Source organism: Choloepus didactylus, chromosome 1 (genome assembly GCF_015220235.1).
Source record: "Choloepus didactylus isolate mChoDid1 chromosome 1, mChoDid1.pri, whole genome shotgun sequence".
NCBI classification, from domain to species: Eukaryota; Metazoa; Chordata; class Mammalia; order Pilosa; family Megalonychidae; genus Choloepus; species Choloepus didactylus.
The window spans coordinates 239,171,202-239,193,555 of record NC_051307.1 but is presented as its reverse complement, the minus strand read 5'-3'; the positions used below and the strand labels follow the sequence as shown (position 1 = coordinate 239,193,555).

At 42.3% G+C, this 22,354-nt stretch overlaps 1 protein-coding gene and 1 pseudogene across 8 annotated transcripts in view; one reads left to right on the top strand and one right to left on the bottom strand.

Annotated features, from left to right (window-relative positions):
* SRGAP3 (SLIT-ROBO Rho GTPase activating protein 3) overlaps window positions 1-22,354 on the top strand; it is a 355,578-nt gene that overhangs the window by 105,091 nt on the left and 228,133 nt on the right. For 4 of the 8 annotated variants that reach the window (XR_005211341.1, XM_037800911.1, XM_037800909.1 and 1 more), the window contains one exon: window positions 8,665-8,776. The exons of the other annotated variants lie outside the window; for them this stretch is intronic. Coding sequence is in view for 3 of the 4 variants with exons in the window: in XM_037800909.1 (XP_037656837.1) it covers window positions 8,665-8,776 (112 nt within the window). In the remaining variant the exon portion in view is untranslated. The remainder of the gene's footprint in view (window positions 1-8,664; window positions 8,777-22,354) is intronic. 8 annotated transcript variants of the gene reach the window in all.
* On the bottom strand, window positions 20,146-20,517 carry LOC119507803 (annotated as a pseudogene).

Sequence of the window (22,354 nt, the reverse complement as noted above, 5' to 3'; positions counted from 1 at the left end):
GAGCTTCCCCTTTCCATCTCATTCACACACCATTGGGCACTGTTAGTTATTCTCACATCTTGCTACCAACACCCCTGTTCATTTCCAAACATTTAAGTTCATCCTAGTTGAACATTCTGCTCATACTAAGCAACCACTCCCCATTCTTAAACCTCGTCCTATATCTTGGCATCTACTAGACAAAGATTTTTAAAAAATGGTCCTAAATATGCTTAAAGGAAAATATGGACAAAGAACTGAAGGAAATAAGGAAGGTGATAGATGAATGTGAAGAGAATACCAGCAGAGAGGTGGAAATTATGAAAAGGAACCTAGATTTAAAGACCACAGTAAAGACATTAAAAATCCCCCAGAAAGGTTCAAGAGGAGATTGGAGCTGGCAGAAAGAAGAATCAGAAAACTTGAAGATAAGACAAGGGAAATCATCCAGTCTGAGGAGAAGAAAGAAGAATAAAGCAAAGTGAACAGAGCCTAAGGAACCTATGGGACACCATCAAATGATATTACGGTATTCCCAGCAGAAGAAAAGAGAAAGGGGCTGAGAGAATATTCAAGGAAGTAATGGCTGGGAACTCCCCAAATTTAACACACACATCTAAGACACTTAATGAATTCCAAACAGGATAAACACAAATAGACCCATTCTGTTGCATATTGTAATCAAATTATTGAATGCCAAAGATGGGGAATTCTGAAAGCCACAAGAGAGAAGCAGTGTGTTACATACAAGGAAGGCTCAATAAGATTAAGTGCCTATTTCTCATGGGAAACCATGGAGGCAAGAAGGCAGTGGGGTGAGATGTTTAATGTGCCAGAAGCAAAAAACTTGCCAACCAAGCATTCTATATTTGGCAGAAGTGTCTTTCAAAAATGAGGGATAGATTAAGACAATCTCAGATAAGCAAAAGCTGAGGGAGTTCATCACCACTAGACAAAAGAGATGCTAAAGAGAGTTCTGCAGGTTGAAAGGAAAGGATGACAGACAATAGATAGAAGCTACATGAAGAAAAAGATCTCCAGTGAGGGTAACAACAGGGATAACTATAAATGGCAGTACTATTGTATTTTTCGTTTGTAACTCCACTTTTTATTTCCTACAGGATCTAAAAGGCAAATGCATAAAATATTATGATAGATCAATGGTTTTGGACTCATAATGTATAAACATATAATTTGTGATGAGAACTACATAAAAGTGGGGGAGTGGAGGGGTATAGGAACAAAGTTTGTTTATACTGTTGAAGTTAAGTTGGTATCAAAGCAAATGAGATTGTTAACAGAATTAGTGTGGTAAATTTATGCCAGTGGTAACTATAGTGAAAATATCAAAGCATATGCAAGCTTGTAGAGACAGAAATTACAGTACAGGTTGCTAGGGTAGGGCATAGGGGAAATGGGGAGTTAATGCATAATGAGTATAGGGTTTCTGTTTCTGGTGATGGGAAAGTTCTGGCAATGGGTAGTGGTAAGGATATCCCAATATTGTAAATCCAGTTAATCCCATTGAATGGTATGCTTGCAAGTAGTTGTGATGGGAAATTTTATGTTGTATATACATTCCCACAATTTAAAAAAACAACAAAAAATACCGAAAGAGCAACTAATGAGACAATGACAATCAAATGCAATAAATGATCCTGCTTGGGATCTAGCAAAGGAGGAGAAAAGGCTCAAAGGGACATTATTGGGACATATGAAAAATTGGAATATGGACTGTAAGCTTTATATCAACATTAAATTTCTTGAACTTGATGACTGCAAGTGGTGGTTATGTAAGTGAATATCCTTGTTCTTAGGAAATGTACAAGGCAGTACTAAGTGTTCAAGGATCATGTTGTATATGACCTACACACTAGTGTTCAGAAAATGAGTTGACAAATTGATAGTCAGACAGATAGATAGATGGGTAGATAGATAAAATGATACAGAAAGTATGGCAAATGTTAAAATTGGTGGATCTGGGTATCTGGGGGAGATACGGGCTTGTTGGAGTTCTCTGTATGGGGTTTGTATTATTTTTTTACTGTCCTATAAGTTTGAAAGTATAGGCCTCATAGTATACAAACTCTCTGGCAATTTGGTGGCATAATTAGTTTAACTTACTTCCTAATATTGGACATTTAGATTGTTTCTAATTTTCTCTCTTATAAGCAATGCTAAGTGAACATACTTGTAGATAAATCTTTGCATACCTTCATGATGTTTTTCTTAGAATACATTTCTAAAAGTAGTACCACAACAGTGGATTGTATACCATGGATGATTGTATGGTGTGTGAATGTATTTTAATAAAACTGAATTTAATTAAAAAAAAAAAAGTAGTACCACAGAGTCAAAGAAAGGGAATGTCCATTTTTAAGGTTATTAACACATATTGCCAAATTGTTACCTGAGTTTTAAATGCCTTTGATAGGAATTTGGGTGTGTGGTTTGAAAGAAGCTCCATCTAAAAGAATGTTGCATCCTGTCTTGTTTAAAACAAGAATGAACATATATTCTCTTAAAAATAAAATTATACGATTAATGCCATAATATTATTTTTGTATGGTCTTTAATGCAAAGTTATAAAAATAAAGCTTCCAGGCAGATAATCATAGGTTTATAAGCCTAGGGCTTGAAATAGACACAGTTGGACTAAAAATAAGCAGATTTTGTCAAGCAAGAAAATCAGGAAGTATGATCTCCCACTTGTTTTGATGGTCCTTTAGGGCAGGGGTTTGTTTGTTAGAAAACATTCTATTGTGATGATTGGCTTGCCTTGGACACTTCTGTCCCACCTCTTTGCAGGTTTGTACAAAATTGGGGGGAACTGAGCTCACTCATCAAGAACTTCGCCCACTTTTGTTCCAGCTACTTTCAGCTAGAATTTTCTCCCTTCCTGGCTGTTAGTCTCACTTCCCTCTTGGTATTTAGACAGCAGTTCCTGCCTTTGGCAGAAAGTAGTAAAAGGAGAATCTTATCTAGGGAAATAATTTGGCCCCAGACACAAATGGACAAATACTGTGTGATTTCACTTATAGGAAATAGCTAGAATATGCAAATTTGTAGAGACAGGCAGTAGATTATAGGGCATCAGGGACAGGGATGGGGAATGGAGAGTTAATGCTTAATAGGTACAGAGTTTCTGTTTGGGGTGATGGAAAAGTTTTGGTAATGGGTGGTGAAGATTGTAGCACAACATCGGGAATGTAATTAATATCACTAAATTGTATACCTGAAAGTGAATAAAGTGGGAAATTTTATTTTATGTGTATATCTGTTACTACAATTAAAAAAAAAAAAGAATTTGGCCTCCATAGCATGTTATCCTTTCCTGCTGGTCCACCTTTCCTCTAGTAGTGTAATGCCTTTCCTTGTTGCTATCTACTGGCTTTCTGGTCATCTTGGTACCTTTTGGATTCCTGATTTCTGGTCTGCTCTCTGTAGAACCTGCTGTAACACAGTACCACAAATTGCATGGCTTGAAACAATAGAAATTTATTCTCTCACAGCTTTGGAGGCTAAAAATCAAGGTGTCCGAAATCAAGGTGTCCCTTTGAGGTTCAATGGAAGAATCTGTTCCATGCTTCTCTCCTAGCTTCTGGCTATTGCTGGCAGTCCTTGGAGTTTCTTGTCTTGTAGCTATATCACTCTGATCTCATCACATGGCTTCTTCCCTATGTGTCTCTGGGTCCAAATCACCCTTTCCTTTCTCCCATAAAGGCACCAGTCGTTGGATCTAGGACTGATGCTACTCCAGTATGATCTCATCTTATCGTCACATTATATTTATCAAGAGCCTATTTCCAAATAAGGTCCATTCTGAGTCTCCAGGTATACATAAATTTTGGGGGGAGACTATTCCACCTACTCCAATAAGTTTTCCATGCATTTGTCAGTCAGAAAGGCCTGGTTTCCTTTAGGCAAGTAGAGTTCTCACTGAGAAAACTTGAGGTCAGCGCGATGAGACAGCTGCTTAGAAGACATTCTGTAGCTTGTAGTGCCTTGGAAGGAACCACAGAGAGAGAAGGTGTGAGAGGACTCTTACCAATGAAACACCTTAGCCACATTCAGGGACACAAAACAGTGGGTGTTGCTGTGTGATTTAATTTGTACTAGGGAATGTGAACTTCCCAAGCAATATGACTGTTCTCAAACTGTTGTCTCAGTAGGACACTTTCAAGCAGGTTTAGCCAGTTAAAATGTCTTTACTTTGATCAGAGGACTCTCCAAACAGTATATTTGGGTTTCTCAAAGATATATCATCTTGGGAAAACTGAGGCAGATCAGCAGTCACACCTTGACTTCCTAACATCTGACAATTACTCCTTGACCTCTTCCCCTGATCTGGAATCCTGACCCTTTGCCTGGTTGTGGTCTTTTGAGCTTATTGTCCCTTGACCCTCAGCTTCTCTATGGCCCCGTCCTTGGCCCAATATGTCCTGGTTCAAGCCTCACTCTGAACATCTCTGTCTTGCTGGATCTCATGCTCTGGCATAGTATCCCCATGGAAACTCACCTCCAGAAATGGCAGAGGCCCTATTGCTCTCTGCCAGAAACAGAATTATGTTTTTGTGAATACTGGGAAAGAAATGCTGAGAATGCTCTAAATCTAAGTGAACTTAGGTTTAGGTTAACAAATATTTGTTGAGCTCCTACTATGTTCCCTACCTCACAGACTTTATAATTCTGTGGGAAGACAGATTGTAACTTGTAATTATAAAAATGTTGAGTGTGATGTAAACGGTGGTGCAGCATGCTTAGGAACCAAACATATGCATTTAAATGGTTGAAAATGTTGGTGGTGATTTTCTGATAAGGATCTTTAAAACTGACTTGTATTAGCTGAACTGATCTCACCATCATTATTTTCTGAGCTATTCAGGATCTAGACAGAGCCATCTTTCCATTTAGAGAAGGGTCAGAAGGCATCAAAATATTGAAGGGGTCAGGAATATCAGTGATTGTGAGAGAAACACACAAGTCCTGGTGTAAAAGATAGAAATGGTTACAGAAAAGGAATTTTATAATAGCTATACTCAGGATGGTAAATACAATTGAGGGTGAGTGCTTTTAAGATGAAGTTAAAGCCAGGGATCAACTGAAGAGGACTGGAGCCCACACTGGTTAGATGGAATTAAGATAAAGTTACAGAAAAGAGATGAGACAAGAATATGCAATGTGGAAAGAGGTGGCTGTGATGTGGCAGACCATCCTCTGGTCTCAGATTCACAAAGACCTGGGTTTGAGCCATAACTTACGGCTCCTCAGCTGAATGACCTTGGATAAGTTGTGTAACTTTTCTGAACACCAGTTTTCTCATTTGATAAATGGGGATTATAATATCTCATTTTGTGTGCGTGCATGCATGTGTGTGAATTAATTGTCAGTCACAATTTGCAGTATACTGCCTGGCACACAGTAACATTCATTAAACAATGGAAAAGCTAGCTAAATCAGTAACAAGCAGTTGGCATCCTGGACAGTGCACCTGAGTCTGCAGATGACGCTGTTAGTAAGTGCATCTGGTTGGTGAGGGAAGTAAGGCTGGGCAGTAGCAAAGATGGGAATCAATAAAGGTGGAAGGGTCATCAGAGGCAGCTGGGAAAGGAGGGTTCCGTTAAGTCTCAGGCAGATGCTATGCTTCCTTTGCGTCTAGTGTTTCTCTCAGTGTGATTCCTGGATCATGTGCATCAGAATCACCTGGGAGGAAGTTGTAACAAATTGAGATTTGGGGATTTCACCCCAGACTTATTAATCAGAATCTCTGGAAGTGGGACTTGGGAACCTGCGTTTACCAGTGCCCTAGGTTTCACGAACCTGAAGTATTTGGGCCTGGCCTGAGGTAAACTCACAAATGTGACTGCCTGTTTATCTTGTTTTGCAGGCTAAAGAGTGTTTAGTAATCAAGTAGGCTACTGATGAATGAGATCCCTTCTCCCCAAAAAACTCCCACCCAAATCCCCGAAACACTAAACCACCCAAAGTGTGTGTGTGTAGTACAATCCCATTTTTTAAATTAAAAAAAAAATGTGTGCTTATATCTAGTTGAGTATGCATAGAAGGAGTCTGATAGTTCTTACTCGTTGGTAGTGGTGTTTATTGCTGGGGACTAGGAACTGGGTCAAGGTTGTTGGGGTGGGGCAAGATAGTGGTGACCGGTGACAGTGAAAAGGAGACTTTTTATTCTTTATGCTATTCATTTTTGATTGAATGCTAAGATAGTGAGCGTGTATTACTTCTCTAATAAAAAAAATCAGAAAGTTGACAATAAGTAATGAGTTTATTGGCAAACTTTCTTGCTATGGAAGATACTCAAACATCAGCTGAACTGTAAAAAGAAAGAAAGACACCTGTGAGAGACAGTTATGTTAAACTTACTGTGTTCATTATATATTGTAAGAATGATTGATGAGATGAAATATAATGTACTATTTTCCTGGATTATTTTCCCCTGTGGTGGGAAAGGTATCCCCAATGCTGACATGCTTTCAGAATTCTAAGTGGATGGCTATAAGGGTGGGATGGTCAACCCCATCATTTTAATTTATTGGGTTTCAATCAGGAGCCATTGTAATGTGGCTGGGGCCTGGAATTTACAGTGATAAGGTCTGATTTTCCATCTCTAATCAGTTTTTTGGGCAAGGCATGTATCCATTCGACGTGAGCTTTCTCATTTCTAAAGTGAGAGCTTTATCTACTTTAAATGGTAGTCACTGTGAGAATCAAATGGGGTGGTGTGTGTAAAGGTACTTTGTAAACTCTAGAGTACTGCAGAAATGTTAATTATTTCTGTTGTTTTGTCCAGTTCCTCCCTTGGACATGCTGCTGTCACAGTGGAGTTGTTTATGTGCCCGTGTCCCTGTGAACTCTTTGAGTGCAGGGGCCGTATTTTATTCATTCCCTAATTCCTGTACCTAGTGCCTGCCACACAGGAGGCATTCAAAGCAAGTTCTGGAATAGCTCTCAAGGATAGAAAAATACATGCACAGTTTGGCTTGGGCCTATGAAAATATTAAGATGTTCTTTCTGAAAAATGGTGCCTTCCGCTTCTATTTAAATGAATTTTTAAAAAGTCGTCCAAGTCCACAAGAGAAATGATACTGCTAGGAGAAAATAAAGAACTTCATTAAGGAAAATTTTAATTGCTCAGTTTTCTAAAGAGACAGAGCCATGACTCTCCATCCTCATTACTGTCAAACGTGTGATGGCTGTTTCCAAGGAGGACAAGATGAATGAAAGGAGATTGTGAAAAGGCAACTCCTGATACTCCTGGAGAAAAGTCTCCTAAGAAACGGGAATGCCCCCTGGATCACCACTTTCACTTACTGTTTGCCAGAGCCCCGGAATAAGCCTTTTCTGGGCTCTTCAGACAAAGACCCTCTTTGGCCTCTACCTCAGACTTTGCCTGGTAAACCACAAAGTCCTTTATTTCCCCTGGAAGTGGGAAAACTTCCAGCTGTTTGACAAAACTGGGAGAATTATCTTGGGCTCAACTTGTGTGTGTGTGTGTGTGTGTGTGTGTGTGGTGTGGTGGGGTATTTCCAATACCCTAATAATTATCATCTGAGTTGGTGTGAGAAGAATTGAAGTCAAATCCAGAAACAGAGCCCCGGGTAGACCCTCAATTAGGAACAAGGGCATCAATCTCAGCTTTGATTCTCTGGGCCTGTTCTTACCTAATGCACCAAATCTACACTTTCTTCTCCCCTGTCTTGCACTATTCTCTAAGCCCAGGCCAGCCTGATAGCACTATTATAAGGTTTGTAATTATTTGAGCAAGTGCTGGTTCTTGCATGGATCATTGTCATCCTAGGTGAAGTCTCTCATGGCCTGCCAAAAGGCTCTGCCCTGTTCAGTGTTATGATTGAGTACTTGGATGAGGATGTGAGCATGCCTGTCCAGTTTGAGAATGGCAGGAAATGAAAGAAGGCAGACTTAGTAATTGGGAATGTGGTTGTTAGTATTGAACTGACCAGGGTTTGCAGCCCAGCTCTGCTGCTTTCTCACTGTGTGACTATGGACAAGTCTTCATCTCTTTGCACCACATCTACCTGTAAAGATACTAATCCAATCTCATAGAGTTATTTAGAAGATTAAATGAGATAATGCATATAAAGTCCTCAGCACAGTGCCTGGCATGTAGTAAGGACTTGTTAAATGTTAGCTATTGTAATTAATAATAAGAGCTATCAGAAGGCAGTAAGAAGAACATTGCAGCAGCCTCTGGACTCTAGGAGATCTGGCAGCTCAAATCCCAGCTCTGTCTCTTGTTAGCTACATACAGGCTGTTTAATCTTTCTGAGGCTCAGCTTCTTCCTCTGTAAAATAGGAGCAACAATACCTACCTCATACATTTCTGTAAAGCATTCAGGCTGGAACAGACACATAGTAGATGCTCAATAAATAGTGGTTATCATTCAGAGAAACCATGAATCCTGTTGCAAACTGAACCAGGAGCTAGTAAGATCTTAATGGAATAAGGTGAAAGACTGACTTTAAAAATGTGAAGTTTAATAATATGTTTAAGAGAAAAACGTATCTTTTCTTCAAGAGAAGCTTGATATTGCAACTGAGAGGATTTTCTCCCATGAATGGATGGAATGTGAATGGGATGAGAACAAATTGGTTTTTGGGTGGGATGTCAGACCTCGGATGCTGACTCCATCCTTGTCCCTTGTCCAGGTGCCTCTTACCCCTCTCCAAGAGGTTCCAGAGGGAAATATGATAGAGACCCTGGACTGGGAAATGAGCACCTGTTCCAAAGCTGCATCTCAACACCCTATGCAGAGCTCTGGTGAGCTGTTCTCCATGTGGAGATCTCCTTTGGCCTGGGTGGAGTGGGCACACAATCCTCCCTTGTAAGCCCATTCTTGAATCTTGGCTCTGTTACCCCAGAGTGATCAAAGGAGGTCTGGAGCCCACCATACTGTGGGGAGAGCCCAAGCCTCAGACCTACTTCCCTATAGGACTGACCTGGACAGCTTCCCTGATCGGTCTCTGTGTTGCTACCAGCCTTAACGAGCTGTAAGGGAGAGGAGAGAGTCAGAAGCCTGGACCCACCCAAACTTGACCTTTGCCCCCTTTGGAAGTTTAGTCTCTGGGGACTGTGGTCCACTAAGGTGTCAGAGAAGTTGGCCAGTCCATAATATCACTTTCCCTTCCAGTGGGTGGATTTTCCTGCCCTTAATCATTACCTGGACATGGGTGACCTTACTAGAGATCAACATCTCCTTCCCTCCTCATCCTTTTTGCCCTCAAGAGCTTAACAGCCAAGCTTATGATCATACCAAGGTGTGGCTGCCTCCCTCTGTGGAAGAAATCAGTAGAGAATTAAAGAAGTCCTGCTTGCATCCTCTTGAGGCTGCCTCCCCAATCCTTAAAACTGTTCCAGAGAGTACCTGCCCCTTAGTCAGGAGCTGGGTAGTTCAGCTCCCAAGCATTTAAGAATGCCTCTTTGCTGTTCTTCACCTTCTTCAGATGTTGAAATGGCACAGGAGTAAATATGAGAAAAATTCAACTGATTTTATTCCAAGTCAACATTGAGCACCAGGCGGTCTTCAGGTCATTGAGGGAGTTTGTTTAGATGCACAACAAAATTGGAAAGATTCTTAGAAAAATTTGTGTTTATGACTGAAAAACAAATTGGACTCTCTGGTTACCCTGGGCACCCCCTGGTAGCCAATCAGCCAAAGCTGAGTAGCTGCTGCCATTTTTAGATGAGTCCTGTGTTCCCGAGTCCCTTCCACTCCCTGGGTCTCATGCCCACTGCCTCACTCTTTGACCTAAGCTGCCTCTTTTCTATAGCTGCTTGGGTTTGCCAGCCCTGGGTTAGGCTGAGATGTTATACTGTATTTTATGCCCCAAATTATGCTCAGCAGACAGGGCTGTACAATGAGAACTACATGAGAGAACCGTACAAACAGTTCAATATCTGTGATATAAAAAAGCCTCCAACTTGCCATCATCCTTTAAAATTTCTCAATAGAGACTCCCTGTCATTATCAAGTAAATCCTTCTTCACTACTTCTCAAGGATGAGTTAGACACTGCAGTCCAGAGCAAGACACTTTCCTCCCGAGAAGTGGTGTTGTGGTTGACCCTCACCCATTCTTGAGGGGAAATCAAGGACAGGGAGGGGAGGAGGGGCCTTCAGTTGCTAGAGGGCATTAAAGACCTGGTGATGTGTGGTCAGTGTCCTCAGCCATTTCTGTAATAATGATCACATTTTTTTAGTAGTTAAAATCCCTGAAGTAAATTGATAGTTTTAACACCAAAACACAGTTCACCAAGAGCAATTCTGTCAAAAACAGTGTGGTCCAGGGACTCTGCAGTCTGACAGATCCAGGACTGAATCCCAGCTTTATTACGTACTGATTGCTTGCTCTTGGGCAAGTCATCTTATCTGTCTATGCCTCAGTTTCCTCATCCCTAAAATGGGCACCTTATTGGACTCTTGTAAGGATTAAATGTGATAATCCCTGTTCAGTGCTTAGCTCATGGTCTGGAACTTGGTCAACACCCAGTGAATGCTCTCTATTATTATTGTTCTTACCCAGATTTCTGAGGGTTTGATTTGGTCCAAGAGTGAAGTTTAGCACATCTACAGCACAACCAGCAGCTCACAGGCAAAGTTAGACCCACAGGCATGTTTTGTTTGGCTTTTCCAGCATTTAAAAAATGAATTAGTTTCCAACATTTAAAAATCAGTGAAGTTCACATAAAAATCCAGACATCTGGCATCATTTTGCAAAAATGGAAATATTTAGAAACACAGGGCCCTCGTACTCTGGGACAAAAATTGGCCACCCCTTCCTATGGGGCATGTGCTACGCTTTGCTCTGTTGCCCACTGGCCACTTCACTTCTTTTTGTTGCCTTGTGGGCTTTTGTGGGCATTTGAGTTTTTTGATCTGGAGGAATGGATCAACCTTCAGATAATCCTCCATAAATATTACTTCTTGCAGCTGAACTTTCGATAAAGTAGACAGTAGGTTGCATTTACTGGTGAATTCCCACAATGCCTTCTGTATTACTGATTTAATGTGGAGCGGTAAGTTTCCACCTTCCATGTGCTGAGGGAGGGTCATGGTCCTCTTTAAAGAATCGGAAAAACTAACGAAGATTTGTAACTGAATGTATGACCACTTCATTGCAGCAAGAAAAAAGTGTCAAGTCCTGCCTTTATGTCTAAAAACCCAGCTGGCCAAGTACAGACTGGGAGAGGTGGGTGTGCTTAGCAGCAGCACTTGTGAAAAAGATTTAAGGTTTTCACTGACAATAAGCTTGATGTGAGTCACTGTGAGGCATCTGCCAAAAGGCCTAATCTGATTTTGGGCTGCATTCATAGAAGTCTAGTGTTTGGAAGACCTTTCTAACAATTAGTGCTGTCTTGAGGGGACATGTGGGCAGCCTCAGAAAATTTTGAACTCCCCGGTGTCAGAGGTGTTTGAGATTGTGTGATATATCCCTGGAAAAGATGGTCAGAGTGGGCATTTAGGCATCAGAGGGATATTTGTTCTTGGTGACATAAGACCTCCACCAATACTGGGATTCTCTGCTCTCTAGAGCCCTGTGCAAAAAGATGATTTCCTTTAAAGAAGTAAAAATCTTACTTTCTCATAAGGGAAAGCAGGGCACATTGAAGAGCCTGAATGGAATGCAGCCATTGATCAGACTTTGTCAAAATGGAAATGTAAACTTCCATTTATTACCAAGTAATTTGTGCAACAGATGTCACTGCCCCTACCTCATCCTTGTGCTTCTTCTATGCTCTGACCTCATCCCTAACCCCCACCTCATTTCTCAGACACAGGGTGCAGGATCTGTTTTGCACATTACTTGCAGTTGTTTTTTAGCTGAACTTGTCTGCAGAGCTTGCAAATTGACAGCACACAGGCCAAATCCAATCTCCACATGTGTATTATTTGGCCTATACTGTGTCTTTTAAAAATGTAAATTAGATGCCAAAATGTAAAAATTAGATTTCACATATAATCTGGATTCCCTCCACCTTTATAAAAATCATATCTGGTAGCTCTGGGGCCTGCATTCCCTCATAGTGGCATTGGCTGGAGCTGAGCACAGATTGCCCTTTGTGGACAGGAATGGAGCCTTCCACTTCTCCATGTCCTCACCACCAGTACCTTGCTTGCTTTACTTGTTCACTTGGCCTGCCTGGCCCCTCTAGGTATTGGAGTTTGCTATCCAGCTGTAGTAGTTTGTTTTTTCAAGCCACATCAAAGTGCCCTTCACTTGGAAACAATCTGGCATTTCCTCAAAAAGTTAAACATAGAATTTCCACATGACCCTGCACTTCCACTCCTAGATATATAGGCAAGAGAATTAAAAATAGGGACTCAAACAGATACTTGTACACCAATGTTCATAGCAGAATGTTTCACAATTGCCAAAAGGTGGAAACAACTTAAGTGTCCATCCACAGATGAATGGATAAACAAAATGTGGAATTAAGTTCTGACATATGTTACAACATGGGTGAATCTTGGAAGCATTATGCTAAGTGAAAAAAGCCAGACACAAAAAGACAAATATTGCATGATTGTACTTACATGAAATATATAGAATGGGCAAACTCATAGAGACAGAGTGTAGATTGGAGGTTACCAGGGACTAAAGGGACGGGGGACTGGGGAATGACTGCTTAATAGGTATGGGTTTCTTTTTAGGGTATTGAAAAGTTTGGGAAATAGATAGTAATGATGGTTGCACAACATTGTGAATGTAATTAATGCCACTGAATTATACATTTAAAAATGGTTAAAATGGCAAATTGTATGTTCTATATGTTTTACCACACACACAAAAATGCTCTGCACTGTCAGAGACATCCTTAAGGTAAGGTCCCAGGCTTTGCTTCACTTCTCTCTCCTTCAGTGGGGCAGGCAGCTGGGACTCCACAGGGGAGGGTTTGGGGGTAAAGGGAGGAGCAGAAATGCCTTTATAGATGCTCCTAAAAAGTACCTATTGCTCATATACAATCAGCCCTAGATTCTTTCATCTCCGCAAATATCCCCAGTTGTTCTTTTGAGCTGCTCCAGGTCCCCCAGTAGTTTTCCTTAAATTGACCTAAATCTTACTCTTTGTCACTCCATGCTGTAGTCCTGTTAGAGCCATGCAGATTAGCTTCCTTTTCCACATCACAGTCCGCCAGATATTTGCTCACAGTGGTCTCCTCCCTGTTGGAAGCTGGCTGACAATCCTCCCTGGGGAGTCAGATGAACCAGATGGATTTAAAGAGGGTGGTTGAGCCATTGTTGCTTTGAGGTGGGTCCTGAGCCCAGTGGCTTCTTCTTGGTTGCCCTTAATTTCATATAAAACATCATCTTCTCCAAACCCTGCCTTGTGCCAGGCTCAGAACTCCTCTGTCAGCTGCTGGGGCCTGGGAGAGACTGAGAAGGAATGAATGTTTTAATGAAGCTTTCGTATTTGGTGGTAGAAATTATAGGAACTTCACCCAGAAACAGGAATCTTCAAAGACTGCTTGCTCAATGTCTGATGGCTGCTTCGAGGTGAGGGTAGGCCTATCAGTTGACTTTCCCACTCTGTAAGAGAATTTGCTATGCCTCAAGCCTGCTTGAGTCTCTCTGCTCTTAGGTTCTCCAACTGAAATTGTCCAACCCAGGACTTCATAACCCTTAGGGACACACTCCTGCACCACTTCCTTGCATAGCCAGCCCCTCCCTGCATGGGACCTTTTGGCTATCATTTAGGAAATGCCCTGCTGTTCTGAGTTGTTTCTAGTGTAGACAGAGGGTCTTGTCTGCTTCTCCATGGTACAGCCAGGAAACAGCAATGACATTAGTGCAGGGTTGTCATGTCATTTACAAACGGGATATTGCCATTTCCTTTTCCAAAACAAGAAGAGGGGCATGTGGAGAACGGGAGAGAGAGAAGAAAGCTGGAAGGGAGATGGACATATGGAAGCACAATAGATCCCACCCAACACCCTGGTGGCAATTTTGGTGTTTTACTGTAGTTGCCTTAGTATATTCTTTCGTTATGTCAGTCTTTGAGTTTTATTTCCCTTTCATCTTACCTTTATATATATATATATATATATTTTAACTTGCCCTTAATGAAGGCCTTTCTTCCACAAATATGAAATGGTGTTTGTGAACTATGAGAATTTCAAGCAAGTGTTATCTCTTGGGAGTGGCAGCAACTCTCTACCAGTACTTAGCATCTGGAAGACTCTGGAGTCTGTATGTGGGGGAGGAGCCATGTAAGCTACATCTGAACTTCCCTGAGAGGGCTGGATTTGTAGGGTGTTGGGTGGGATCTACTGTGCTTCCATATGTCCATCTCCCTTCCAGCTTTCTTCTCTCTCTCCCGTTCTCCACGTGCCCCTCTTCTTGTTTTGGAAAAGGAAATGGCAATATCCCATTTGTAAATGACATGACAACTCTGCACTAATGTCATTGCTGTCTCCTGCTTTTGCGTCCTGACCATTTCCTACCTGACCTGCTCAGCCTTCCCTAGGTGCTTCCATGGTCTGAGTCAGAGACAGAAAGATCTTGTGCCTAAATGAGTTGCTTCATTAACTGGGCTTGGGTGGCACTCAGTGACAAAACCCCCACTCTGGCAATTGTTGCTGTAGGTGTTACATGGAAGGGTTAAGGGCATGAAGTGTGTATGTGTAGACTGTGAGGAGGCATTTATTGCAGGGAAGCAGGGGTCCGATGTTCCTTTTTGTAGGAGCATCTGTCTCTTACGGAACCCAATGGCTTACAAAATGGCTCTGTATGGGGAACAATCTATCTGGAGCCCATTTTGCTCCTGTGTAGTGTGGGGAGCTAATCAAAACTTCAAAAGAAGTGTCTGTCTTCCATCCAGAATCAAGATTAATTGATTTTCTTTAATGGAAACAAATCGAATCTCTCAGCAACCCTTCCCATTAAACTTACAGTCATGCACTTTTCTACAAAGGCTGAGTGAGTTCTTCAGAATCAGCAGATTCTTGGAAATAGTTGACTCCTTGAATCCATTTGTGCATGTCCTCAGAGAGGCTGGTACTGGTGGGAGATGGAGAGAAAATGCCTTTGAAACATCTGATAAAAAAACTGGAATGAAAGTATAACTGATTTGCCTTGTGGTTTGCACAGCACTCTCATATCTTAGTTTCATTCTATTTTCCTAATAACCCTGTGAGGCAGGTGGAGTTGGGGTTATCATTATCTCTATTTTACAGTTGAGGAACTCTTCTAGACCTTGGCCACCCCTCCAGATGTCTGCTGTAAGAAGGGGTCTGTGTTCAAATAAGTGTGGGAAAGGTTCTAGTGTATTTCCTTCTTAGAGATTCATAGTGCACTGCTATATGTTAAAGACTCTGAGAAGTCCTGTAGAAAAGAAATCTACTTGACCCATTGTTTCCTGAACTCATTAATCTAGGTATTATTTTTTCTTTATGGTACATCTTTTGGCATCTTCTAGATGTGCAAACTTTTCCTCTAAAGGGCCAGATAGTAAATATTCTGGGTGTCGTGGGCCATTTTTTCTCTGTCACGACCACTCAACTCCATCCTTGTAGTATAAAAGCAGCCATAGACAATATGGACATGAATGGACATGGCTGTATTCCAATGAACTTTATTTAAAAAACTGGCTGTTGTCCAGATTTGACTCAGGGGCTGTAGTTTGCCAAACCCTGTTCTAAGATGAACATCCTGCAGTACATACTTTGGGCAATGCTGCTTTAAGGGCCCAAAGACTTCCAGACAGGGCTGTACTCTCAACCCCCAGAACAGTTGGCATGGGTGGCAGTGTCCTGTTGAATGTGGCTCAGAGGTTGAATGCCTGACTGTAAATTCTATTTGTTTTTCATTGTTCTCTGCTCTTTTGGAGCAAAAGGCTTGGGAAAGTGGCAAAATACACTAAGTGTCTGCTGTGTGTAGCTGCAGTGATGTGTATGCATGTAGGTACATATGGTGTTTGTGTGCAACTTGGTCTTAGTGTGATCATGCTATTTGTATATATTAAGCATGAATGTGGCTGATAGATAAGTTATCCATTTAGAGGGCTTTATTTCAAAGCACTTAAAGGAAGATGCTAAAGAGAGTCACCAGTGCTATTTGAATTTAGGTCTGTGGTGATAAGTCAGGAATATATCCAATCATTGTGCAAGAATTTACTAAGCATCTAACATGTGCCTTTACTTTAATCAGAACTTTCAGTTGCAAGCAATAGAATTAGCTGAAGCTAGTGGTTGTGAACATGAAATGTATTATAAAGATGCAGAGTGTCTCATTGACCTAGGGGCAGAAATGCAGTAGACCTCAGGATGTCCTAGAACCTGGAACTAGAAGCCCCATGGAGCCCTGACTTGTTCTAGTTGTCCACAGGTGTATTCTCTCTCTCTCTGTCTCTTATCTTGTCTTCTCTCTGCACATCTGCTTCACTCTTTCTTCTTGGCAAACTGGCCATCTGATACTTGGGCTACATGGCAGGTAACAGTGACTGTTCACAGCTCCCAAGTTCACATTTTAGTTGGAGGTGGTGTATTAATCAGGGTTCTCCTGAGAATCAGAACTGGATTGGCACATTGGAATTCCATAGGGCAAGTCTGCAGGTTGGAAACTCAATGAAGGTGACGTTGAATTCCCCAGGAGAAGCTGGCTGGTTGAAGTAGAGAGAAATTCTTCCTTCTGACAAATGAAATCATCAGTTCTCCCTTTAAGGCCTCCAACTGATTGGATGAGGAGACTCCTCTCATTGCTGAAGGCAGTCTCCTTTGGTGACTGATGTAATCAACCATAATGCAGTCAACTCACTAATGATTTAAACCTTTCTGTGAAATACCCACATGGTAAAATCAGGCCAGTGCTTGCTTGACCAAACAACTGGACACCCTAACCCAGTCAAGTTGACAAATGAAATTAACCATCACAGATAGCTACATGGAATGGCGATCTTTCTCACTCATCCATTCTCTCTCTTTTCTTCTTTTCCTCTTACCCCACTTCAGTATTCCGGGGAAAGGGACTTGGATTGGCTTGGTTTAATTCATCCCTGAATCAGTCACTGAGGCCAGAGGGGTCGGGTTACACAGTAGACCTATGTCAACCAGAATCCTAGTCTTGTTGGTGGAGCAGGTGGTTTGCAAAGAAGACAGATTGAGTACACAGTCCAGTAGGGTCTACTTCAGCCCTGCACTGGCTAAGGCACTGAGAAGACAGAGTGAAATAGCATCCTTTAACCACTGATGTTTGTAAACTAGTTGGAAAATAAAAGACATGTAGTGGTGATGACAACGTCACATGTGCTAAATTGTTTCATTAGACAATGAAGAAGTCAATAGTATAAATAAGGAAAATACTTTGCTGTACAGACACTGCGTACAAAGAGAGAGAGCGACAGGAGAGGCTTGTGTGGGCCGACATCATCAGGAAGGGTTTCATGCAGCAAACGTAGGTTCTTTAAGGGTGGGTGGGAAGCATAACATTTTGACTGGGGAGATCAGCATGCATAAAGACATAGAATTGTAAATGTAAATGGGGTCTGGGTGAGGAGCATTAAACTTAAAAGGTTCCTTAGGAAGAGCAGAGAGGTAACCTTAGAGAGCAGTCAGAAATACATTCAGGAACCCAGAAGCCCAGCTTAAGACCTAGTCCACCTAGTCTGTTTAACTGTAAAAGGATGGGAAGGAAAGTGCTGTGCAAAGGCACCCAGCTCCAAATGTGAAAGAGGAAGTGTAAGATGGCTGTACAAGCAAATGAAGTATGCGGTGTCTGAGATGGGGACATTCCAAAGTGCAGGCAAGCAGTGCAAAAAAAAGGCCCTGACCATGGGGTTGGATGATTTAGGAACAAGACTTAGGCACTAGGGAGCAAGGCATATCCTGTTGCTGGAGGGGTGGTAGAAGGCAGGACTTGAGAGGCGTGGGAGTACAAGACAGAAGCCTTAAATGCCTCAAACTGAAGTAATGAAGTGTCTGGGATTTCAGGACAAGGAAACTAAACCCAATGTCAAGGATTCCATCTGTGCCCCTTTGCAGAGAGAACTCTTGTTTAGGGATGTAATGATCAAACGAGATGCCTGCTGTCCAGCAGCAAGGGAGCGTTGTGCTGGACTTGAAAACTTTTACAGTAGCAGATGTATAACAATCTGGGCAGCATCTTTAGGGAGGAAAAAGCAGCTAGCTTAGGCAACATCTGAGGACAAGTTGGCTTCAGAGGAGGCCTCATCTAGATGTTTCCAGCCTCTCATAGAGGCGGGTGGAAAACACGTGGGACTTGAAGCCAGAGATCTGGATTTGGGTTCTTGATCTCCCACTTCCTAACTGCATGAAGTTACTTAATCCTTCTGAGCTTTAGTGTCTTCATCTGTAAAATGTAGGTAATAAGAGCCACTGTGATAATGTGTGCTTGTCCCTGCTGCACATTAGATGCTCAGTGCATGGATGTTATATCTGGATCTCGGGTCCTACTTAGAATCATAGAACTTGCCCTACTGCCTACCCAATGCAGGAATCCCTGACAGCCATGAAGCTTCGGATGAGAACTTCCAGTAGCAAGGGACTGACTACTTCATACATCAGAATATCCTGTTGGAAAGGTTTGCTAGAAAGGTCTTCCTTGAAGACTGCAAGACATCCTTTGAAACATCCTAAAGCTGGCTGACTTATGGTAGCCCTTCCATTATCTGGAGACAGCCTCATAAATCAGGGATGGGAAATAGCTTATAGCTGACGAGCCAACTGTAATGGATTGGTAGTGGCTGCTGGGTTCTGAGGCTGTATTCCAGGATCAGTAGGGAAGAGTATCACATCTGCCATGGACTTGGGGGTGGGGAGTAGTGCTATAGGTATAGTGTACTTGTTTTCTCTGCTGAGCATTCTCATGCTTAAGTGACTTGTTCTCTCACCCTCTAGTCTCTTTTTCCTGCCACACTTCAGCTTATCTGCATTTTGAAAGCAGTTGAGTTGCCATATCTTCCACCTAATTTATTTTTAGGGTGAGCTTGACCCATCGGCTGGCTGGGCTGGGGTCTCTCCATGCTCCTGCCGTCTAAAGCAGTGTTTTCTGGGAAATCTTCCCAAATGGAGGAGGATCAGTTTTGGGTCTGTGGTCTGCTGATAAATCCTCCAATTTATCAATGCCTACTTAGACTCTGGCGCCCACGTTAAGCACTGTCTTTCAGATGTGTTCTGACCAATATGGAGGCCAGGGGGATTAACAATATATCCCTTGATCCTGTTAATGGAGCTTCAGGGTTGTGTTGGATTTTCATCTGTGTTTGTAAACCTGAGGCTCAGAGACTGCTCTAGCAAATCCCCTGATTCTGAGGGGGAGGTGCGCAGAAGCCCTTAGGGCAGGAGAGCCAGCCTGACCCATTCTGGCAACATCTCCTCTTGCCCCTACCAGGCCAGCAGCCTTTTTCCTCTCCTCCCTTCTCACGTGGGTAAAGACTGCTGGCATGCAGCTCATTGTAGAACGAACATTCTACTTAGGCTGGGGACTGCCCACTGCCTCTTTTCTGCCGTCACAGTCATCTTCCCCTCCTGTCCCTTCCCCACCTCTGTGACTCTCTTGGGAGCTTAGCCTCAGCAAGTCTGGGGGGCTGTGAGGAGGAACAGGTAGCCCCCTCACTGCAATGCCAAAAGGCCACAGGTCTTGCTTTGTTATGCATGGGTTGTCTGTCTTGAAGATTGCCCCAGCACTCCCTGGACGACTGTCAGTCTGTGATGAAGTTTCCTCCACTCTGCAGCCTCATGAAAAAATATAAGAACAATGCAGGGATTTCCCCATAAAGCTAACTGTATGTATTAAAGGCCCATCCTTTATTCTAAATTATGTTCTTCCTTCTTGGTGTGTGTGTGTGTGTGGGGGGGTATGGCGGGGGGGGGGCATTATCTTTTCCTAAACAATTGGGGTATTTTTTCCCCCTAATGCTCTTGGAATGTTGGCCACCCATGTTTTGGAGAGGACATTTCACTGGACTCTGAAGCCTGAAGTCTGGCAGCCATAGCCTTGTCCAACGTGAGGCCCATCAGCACTTGATGTGCCTCCTGTGAGACTTAAAGACATAACCTGGCATCACAACACACCAGTTATAGGCCAGGACGGTGATGGGTGACTTTTATTACTATTTTAAATCTCCCTCAGCCCAATTTATTTAGTTATTTTATAATTTTATTGGATAATCAGCTGTTAGTTTTCATCCACATTGACTGTCTGTAGGTTTTTGAAAGTGGTGACAGGTACACAGGTAACCAGTGTAGAGAGCTTTGTTGGTGAATCTTCATACTCATTATGCTTTCTGGACAACCGTCCATGGGCATGGTGTGGGACATTCCTTATTCCTTTGGCCCATATGGCTTTGTGGGGCTTGGTGTCAGTGTGCACAGCTGGCCCTCCCAACTCCTTCATGGCGCATTTCTGGGTCTGTTTGAGTGCTCAAGGCCCATGCTCCCTGAAGCCCCTTCCATGGGTGCACTTTGTGAATGTTGATGCGTCCTCCCTGGTCACAACTTCATTGTTGGCAGAACAGCCCTTCTCTCCACTCTTATTTGCAGGAGCCATTCTGCCTGGACCAGGTTGGAAAGCCCAGTTTATTTTAAAAGCACTGTTTTCATTTAGGTCTTAGGTCTGGGATGTAATTTAAGGAGAAAGGGTTTTGGATTTGGAAGGGCCATCCGATGAGCATTATTCATCTTGTCACTTTTTGACCATGACTTGGGCAAGTGACTTAGCCAACTGGTGCCTCAGTTTCTTCATCTATTAAATAGGAACAGTTGTATCCTCTTCATAGGATTGCCGTAAGACTTGTTGTTTGTGACAGTGTTTAACTGGAAAGGTTCATTCAAACACTGCTCATAATTGTAGTTATTTCTGATAACATTCAGCGAGCGTTTATCAGGGCATATATTCTATAGAATTCAGTTTTGTCAACCTCGAGGATGGGAGGAAGGTGGGAGAGGATTCACAGAAGCAAGTGATGCAGAGATGGTGGGGGTGGGAGGCCCATGGGGCATTTTGGAGAGATGGGCAATTCTTCACTGTATGGGACTGTCCCATGCATTGTAGATATTAGCATTCCTGACCCCTGCTCTCTAAATGCTGGGAGTGCTCTCTCATCATTGTGACAGTCAAACATACCCCTATAATCTTCATATTCCTCTTAAGGGGATGGTTCTTACTCCAGGTGATAACCATCACCGAGCATTTTGGAATGGTCTGAGAAAGTAAATAGATTTAGTATGGAAAAGAGAAGAATACTCCTAAAATGTGCACATTAGCATTTGGTCTTAGGGTCTACTCAGCATGGAGTAGAGACGGAGCCCAGGGGGGTGGTGGAGGACAACTCTGGGAGGGAGGAGTCTGCTTTCAAGCTCCAACTTTGCTAACCAGATGGGGGATCTTAAGAAAATCTCTTCCCTTTTCTGGGCCTCATCTGCAAAATGAGAAGATGTTTGGAGAAGACGGTCCTTTTCAGCTCTCTGGCTGCATGATTGAAAGGGAAAATGGCTTAAATTTGAGCGAGAATGAAGGAAGAACTTCCTACATGTCATGTTATGAAGAAGGTGGAATATTCCAGGCCTGGCTACTTATCTTTGTTTGGGTTGGAAAAGATGAAATCTGATAGGGAGGCAGAGGGTTGGAAGAGTTGACCTGCTGAAATTGCTTCCTAAACCTTCTTGTTCTCTTTGTTTTGTTTGTTTAAATTTATTTCAAGTTTTGAATATTTACTATAGACACACAGTATAATATTCAAAAGACAGTTTTCCCTCCTATCCACCTAGTTCCCCTTCCCTGAAGGCCACTTCAGGTTATCCACCCAGGGATATTTTATTCTCATTTTCTTTGAACCAGGACTGTGAAGAGAGTTTTAAAACCTTGGTTTTTATGCCTTTAACTTGCTGGTCTGAAGGGTGGGAAATTTGATCCTCCTTCAGCGTGTGGTTAGTTTCCTACAATGAATTTTCCTTATTAGTCATAGTTTTTTTTCTGCAACTCTTAGATGGAGATACAGCCTTTTTCATCTCTTTTCATATTTCTCCATTCCTAAGTTCCCTGCCATTCATTTGATCAGGGAATTCTGTAAGCATAGGTCATAATTGAGATATGACTTTTGGACACCTTGCAACTTCACCATCCATAGATTTTAGAGGGAGCTCATTTTACATAATTGTTTATTTTGATGATTTCCAAAAGGGTTTCGTAGCCTCATATATTCTTCTGGCTTGGAGCTTAACTCAGTCTTGCAATTGACTTCTTTGTTCCTAGTCTAGAGTTGCAAAGTTTTTTCTCAGTGTATGTAGAACACAATTTGATGTTATGGAGGGGAAAATGCTGGACTTGGAGGTAGAAAACCTGGGTTTGAGTCCAAAAGAAGCTTCCTTTTTTGCTGTGTGACCTT